Source organism: Triticum dicoccoides, chromosome 3B (genome assembly GCF_002162155.2).
Source record: "Triticum dicoccoides isolate Atlit2015 ecotype Zavitan chromosome 3B, WEW_v2.0, whole genome shotgun sequence".
In the NCBI taxonomy this organism is placed as follows: domain Eukaryota; kingdom Viridiplantae; phylum Streptophyta; class Magnoliopsida; order Poales; family Poaceae; genus Triticum; species Triticum dicoccoides.
This window is the reverse complement of record NC_041385.1, coordinates 8,199,153-8,205,948: the sequence shown is the minus strand read 5'-3', so window position 1 is coordinate 8,205,948 and position 6,796 is coordinate 8,199,153. Positions and strand designations below refer to the sequence as shown.

General features: G+C 47.5%; 1 protein-coding gene and 1 pseudogene across 1 annotated transcript; one reads left to right on the top strand and one right to left on the bottom strand.

Moving 5' to 3' along the window:
• Positions 1–174: 174 nt before the first annotated feature.
• LOC119274313 lies at positions 175–2,739 on the bottom strand (annotated as a pseudogene).
• Positions 2,740–5,762: 3,023 nt separating this feature from the next.
• LOC119274320 (rust resistance kinase Lr10-like) lies at positions 5,763–6,382 on the top strand. Its single transcript, XM_037554999.1, has one exon. The coding sequence runs from the start codon at positions 5,947–5,949 to the stop codon at positions 6,337–6,339; it is 393 nt and encodes a 130-aa protein (XP_037410896.1). The 5' UTR covers positions 5,763–5,946; the 3' UTR covers positions 6,340–6,382.
• Positions 6,383–6,796: the final 414 nt, after the last annotated feature.

Sequence of the window (6,796 nt, the reverse complement as noted above, 5' to 3'; positions counted from 1 at the left end):
AGTGCTAATAACTTTATACCGACTTAGCTGCAGCTGGTAATCTGCATTTTCTTTAGAATGAGCATGTCTGTCTTCCACTAGATACACATGACAAAATGCATTACTTACACGGCAACATTCATGCTAATTAACAGTGTTGTCTCTTCACAGCAGGTGCATGCAAATGTCACTCCAGATTCCACAAGATATATATTACTGTGCCTAATAATATCTTCAGATTCGTAATAATAGATACATGTCTTCCATAAACAACAATAATTTCATTTTAGAACCTTACTATCATGGATGCTGCAGTTGGAAGTACTACCCCTCCATCCTCGAGCTGCTACCTATTGTACCTATGACATGCTTCAGCATCAAAGTTCACATGAGTCGGAAACAATTATTTAATACAACCATAACTTCAGCCTTTTGCAAGCGAAGTGCTTCAACTTCATCATACATTATTACATTACTCATCAATATTTTCACTCGTATCCTCCTCGGAGATTTCATTCAACTCGGACGACAAATGGTAAGTATCATCAGTATCGGCATGCCCTTCGTCCCAAAAGAATGGTCTGGAAGGCATCTGCAAGGTATCGGCACCCCCTTCCAGCATCTCTACAACCTCGCTCATTGTCGGACGATCTTGAGGCCTCATCTGGATACACCATAGTCCAACAATGCACAGCTTCCTCTCCAGCTCATGCATGTCAGCAACAGAAACAGATATCTCACCCGCCTCTTGCTGAGTTAACCGGTCATATACCCATGATGGGTAGTAAGACTGACTCGAGTTTGCTGCGTTTGGATCGGCGTTCCTTCTTCCTCCAGCCATCTCCAGCAGCAGCATTCCGAAGCTGTAAACATCAGACTTGCTTGATATGACACCAAAGCTCCGAGATATCATCTCAGGAGCTATGTACCCAATTGTTCCCCGTAGGACACTCAATGGCACAAAACTGTTGTCTCTTGGGTATAGTTTGGCGAGACCGAAATCAGCTACTTTTGGGATGAAATTGTTGTCGAGCAAGATATTGTGCGGCTTGATGTCAAAGTGGAGAATCTGCATGTCACAACCCAGATGCAGGTAGTTAATACCCCTGGCAATGCCCAAAGCTATATCGTTAAGCTTGTCCCAGGAGAAGCTCTTCTCGGCGGAGAAGATGTACTTATCGAGAGAACCTTGAGGCATGTACTCATATACCAGAGCCCTCCTCATCTCCTCTGAGCAGAAACCCATGAGATGCACCACGTTTACATGGTGGATCCTACCGATGGTGGAGACCTCACTGATGAAGTCTTCCCCGTTGCAGCTGGAGTTACCATCTAGCATCTTGACCGCGACATGAACATTGCCTGGCAATAACACACCCTTGAATACGGATCCATAGCCTCCTTGACCCAGCTTATCTCTGAAATGGCTTGTGATTGCGGTGATGTCGGTGTAGGCGTACCTCGTCGGACCAAGCATTTGTTGCAGTCGGAGGAACTTCTCGACCGCATCAATGGTTACCCTTGTTTTCAAATACTTGTAGCCAAGGAAAATTAACACAGCCATGGGTGCCAACACGAACCTGCACAGCACTGCAAAAACAGGTTCATTCATTTTATGACAGTATGAATGAGGCGCAATACAATAGCTTGGATCATCAAGAGGTAATAATATATAAATCTGACGTACCAGCAATCCACTTCACGAGCCACAAGGCAACAGCTATCATACGGGAGTACCAAAGATTGTTGTGCGGTACTTGAGCTAGAAGAGCATCGAGCATGCATGCCTCGAAAAAGAGGTCGGCAGTAGTAAGGAACACAAACCAATCCTTAACAGTTTTCACTTCACCAAGCCCTCTGCAAGATATGGAAATGGAACTTAAGAAAAACTAAAGTGTACAGGATTCAAATAGAAAAAATTGCTATACCAAACTCACCGTCTAAACCTCATTAGGCACCTAGTGATGCCCCTTCCAGTGAAACGATATCGAAGAGCGAATCCATTCTTCATGGATTCTATGGTACCTGCATAACTTGCATTCGGTACCCAACTACCCAAAGGAGTCATTGCCAGATATCCACAAGAAGGCTCGAGGCTCCCAACAGCACCAGAGTATATGCCAGTTAACACATAGACAAACGAATGGCTGGTGCTCATGCAAGTGACGGGCATGTACATACCATTGTTCCTTACTTCCTGAGAACATCTAACAAAGCTAGCGACACTGTATGCAAGAGGCAGTAATTCAGCTTTAGGGGGATAGTAATATGGACCATATTTGTGTTCATAAAAAGGCCGATTCCACTGAGGAAGAGGGCACCGGTTGGGTAAATCCAAGACAGCATCAACAACCCAGAAGTAAGAAACAGTATAGTTGATGCGGGACACATGATATGTTGCATTGTTGATGCGAATTGTAGCCCTGGTATCACTGCAAACTAGCTCGTAAGACTGAAAACCACACCAGGGTGGATCACCTGCCTGACGAAATGGAGATGGTACGTTCCTAAAAGGGCCACAGGAAAAAGAAGGACAGTCATGCCGATGATGTCGCCCTTGAACATGATTTGGAACAAGAACTGCAAACAGAAACAAGGCAGTTAAGGCTTTAAGGACAGTGAGATGGTGGAAGTGGAACGCGATAGATCTCGCCATGCCAGACTGATTCAGAAAACCACACATGTATATATATGATAGAATAACTGGTTAGGAAGATGACTCCCTGCCGTTGCAAAATTAAAAAAAGGACTCCCTGCTGGCTGTATACAATTATATGGTCGTGATGGCATTGACTGACTCAAAAGAAGAAGAAATGCAGTTGGTCTTCTGGATGTGACACAAGAAAGCGAGTCAATTCGTTCCAAATCCAATTGTGTCCAGTCATGTGCCCGTTGTGGAAAATGAAGCCATCTATTATTACTATTTGTTTGACTAATCAACACTGATAGCAAGCAAGCACGGAGTGGCAATGCTTCATTTTTCTGAAACACAACACGACAGAAACTTCATTGTCCACGCAGCTATCATGACAAGCACAACATAAACTCTCACTTAATCCCGTTACAGGCTCTCGTTTTTTTTTCCAAATCGGAGGAAAAAGTTTTGCCTCTCTCATTAATAAAGAAGTAGAGTTGTCTGGTTAATTTGCGAAAAACCGAACGAAAACCGTCACAATGACCCACACAGGGCCACAACGGCCAAGGTGGCTTCGATGGCCTGCAAATGCCTTCCAGGCCATTCTTCTGCCTCGAGGGTGCGGTCCTGTGTCGTTCGGCACTAGCGCCGTCTGATGTTCTTCTCTGTTCGCTCTTCTGGTTCAAGTTCACTTGGAGGACTCTGTCGACTACACGCTAGAGCTTTCTTTAGGATTTTTATGTAGGGCTTGTAGTCTTTGGTGCTTGTAAGCTGCTGGGCAACACTCTGTATCGGCTGTAGCTTTTCCTTTCTGTTCCGTGTTGGTTGTACTGGTGGCCTTGTGTAATCCCTGGCCGGTTGATGGCTTTGTTAATTCAAAGTCGGGCTCCTCTGGAGCCTTCGTTCAAAAAAAAAAACAAGTACATCTTCTCGTCCGAGAAGAGTTTCTCTTGGGACAAGCTAAATGAGATTGCTCTGGGCATTGCCAGAGGGATACTTGCATCGAGTTTGTGATATGCAGATTCTTCACTTTGACATCAAGCCGCACAACCAGAGCCGTACCTAAGAATCTGGGGGCCCGGTGCAAAATTTGAAATTAGGCCTTTATATGGAAATGCTAATTATGAAGTCAATATGATAGTAATTATTAACCGGAAATTACTACTCCATGGAACCCGAAATTTGAACATTTACCTTGAAATTTTATGTTTCAAAGAATACACACATACCTATGGATGTATACTACTTTTTGTAAAGTTTAATGCCAGGGCTCGAACTCCCCCCGCTCTCCTCTCGCGCGACCACGTCGTCCCCGCGGGCGACCGGCCGCGCTCCGGCGCCCCCCCTCCTCCAGAGCCCCCCTTCCCGCCGCCGTCGCCGGCACCCGCGGCCGGACCTGGCCCCTGGGTCGTTGGCGGCGGCGGCCTCCTGCCCTTCCCCTCTCGGTGCTCCCCGGCGCGGGGCGGTGTGCACCGGGAGGTGCTCTTCGGCGGCGGCGGTACGACGTGGCGGCGGAGATCCCGGCGCGGCGTGGGTGGACGACTGGGCGACGGCGTCGCCATTGGCGGCGGGGTGGCGCGGCTTGACCCAGCTCGCTCGGCCCAGATCTGGGCCCTTCGGGCCCCATCTGGGTTTGGGCGGGCCGGCGGCGGGATGGGCCGGCGGCATGGCCTCCAGGAGGCGGGAGAGCGACGTTGACGGCTGGGAGCGGGCGGCGCAGATGCCGGCTTGCTGCAACATGGCCGGCGGGGCTTTGCGGGTCCGTTGTGGACCTGGTCGGGCCTAGGGTGGCCTGGTGTGCTCTGCTGCCACGTCCGGGCGGCGACCATGATGTCGCCGGGGGCTCGGACCTCCCGCACGTCGGCGGGGGAGGTGGTTCCCTCCCGCTTGGCTTCGGTGTGGTTCCTCCCATCGCTTGGCGCTTCTTTCCGGCCTCCTTGGCCTCGTGGTGGTGTTCACAGCGGGGCGGCGTGGATGTGTCCAAGACCGTGGTGGCGCGTGCTTGCGGGTGGCTTGATGGTTGGATGGCCCCGGTTCGAGTGGGTAGCGGTGCTTGGGGATGCGGGAGAAATCTCTGTCGGTTCTTCCGGCTCCGATGCGGTGACACCTGAGGGTGCCATCATTCCTTCCTGAAGGGCGTCGGCGCTACCCATCCCCCGCTCCCCTCCGTATGTCGGGGGAAACCCTAGGACTCGTCCGGGCAGCAGCGTCGTTGGCGTCGCATTCCTTCTTGGAGGTGCTGCTTGGTATGCGGCGGGCCAGTGCCATGGCGTGTGGTGGGACGCCGATGGAGGGCGCAGCAGTGGCGGATCATTTGTGCTTGTCGAGCTGCCGTTGTTGGCTTGTATTTCTTCTTCTTTTTCCCTTTGGGCTTGTTGTGCCGTTCGCCCCGGCAGTTACCCTGTGATTGTGTGTCTGGTGCTTTATAATATAAAGCGGGGGAAAACCCTTTTTCGGTAAAGTTTAATGCCAAAATACGTTTTATGCGAGGTGCACAAAAATAACAAAATTTTGTATTTCTTGCACATAGTATCCACTATAAAGTACATACGAGATTTGTTTTTTGTACAACTCATACCAAAATGTATTTCACAATGAAATTTTGCACAAATCTACAAGTACTTGTGTATTTATATTCATTTTTTATCTTAAAAAATGTCAATTTTTGAAATAAATAAATAAATGTGGAGCCTGAGAAGTAAAAAGCCTCACTCATTTATTAGCATACAATAAACATAATCTTCTGAATAATAGCACAAGAGCGATGGATGATGGGAAGAAAAACTAAATAGATGACAGCAGAGCGCATGGATCCATTTCTTACCTCAAATATCTCTAAAGAATTTGCAAAGTGATTTGTTGAAAGGTGAACAGAGAAGACGTCCCTTTGGATTATGATGCATGCGAAATTTTCTAATCAAACATGACGTTGATTAATATCACTAACTGCTAGTATTAGAGAGTGAGAGGATGGGTACTAATTGGCGTTGGAAGCTAGGAGGTTCCACTGGACGTTATACATTCCTTCATTATCCTCTTAATTAACGTTGTTAATTGCTATTTAAGATAAATTTGGGGGCCCCAAAATTTTATGGGGCCCTGTGCCGTTGCACACCCTGCACTTGCTTGTGATACGGGCCTGCGCACAACATCCTTCTAGACAGCAATTTTGTCCCAAAAGTTGCTGATTTCGGTCTCGCCAAACTGTACCCAAGGGACTAGAGTTTTGTGCCATCGAGAGTCCTACGGGGAACTATTGGATACATAGCTCCTGAGATGATATCCGGAGTTTTGGGGTCATATCGAGCAAGTCTGATGTTTACAGCTTTGGGATGCTGTTGTTGGAGATGGCTGGAGGAAGAAGGAACGCTGATCCGAATGCAGCGAACTTGAGCCAAGCATACTACCCGTCATGGGTGTATGATAGACTAACTGAACAAGAAGTGTGTGAGATATCTCCCGTTGCTGGCAGGCATGAGTTGGAGAGGAAGCTGTGCATGGTTGGACTATGGTGCATCCAGATGAAGTCGCATGACAGGCCGACAATGAGTGAGGTCATAGAGATGCTGGAAGGTGGCTTCGATGGCCTGCAGATGCCTTCCAGGCCATTCTTCTGCGACGACGAGCACACCGTTGTTCCGGATTCTTACCCTTTGTTATCCGAGCTGACCGAGATCTCGGAGGAGGATGAGATCTCAGATTCTTATGTTTCCCGGGTCCTATGAACTTCTATGTGGAAACATGTAATAAAATCTAGCAGTTAAAGAGGATATATAACTCCAATTGCTTAAGTGGTAGTAGAATCTAGAATGTAATCATCTTTCTGGAAGACAAATATTATCCGAATATATGAATAACAACTTGTGAAAGCTGAAGTGTTATTTGCGGTTGCCGTTAAAACATTGTTGGCATGAATACGTGTATGGTTGACAGAATGTATGATGGTGATTCAGGCAGAGGCAAACCAAAACATGATGTAAGAAATGCAGAGAAATCCATTTTCGACAGCTGTTGGTGATGATATTTTTCTGCTGCCCCATCCTCTCCTGTATAAACCCTTGTGTAGCCAAAACTTCTGTAAATGCAGAGAAATGTATAATGGTGTTCTGTAGGTCAAAACTTCTGTAGTAAGTGTGAACCATTTGCCATTCTTTGTAAAATGGTAGCCCCCAGTCTTTTGTA

Bases quoted from the DNA above. Each gene is read 5' to 3' on its own strand.
- LOC119274320 (XM_037554999.1), top strand. From the start codon at position 5,947: ATGCTGTTGTTGGAGATGGCTGGAGGAAGAAGGAACGCTGATCCGAAT.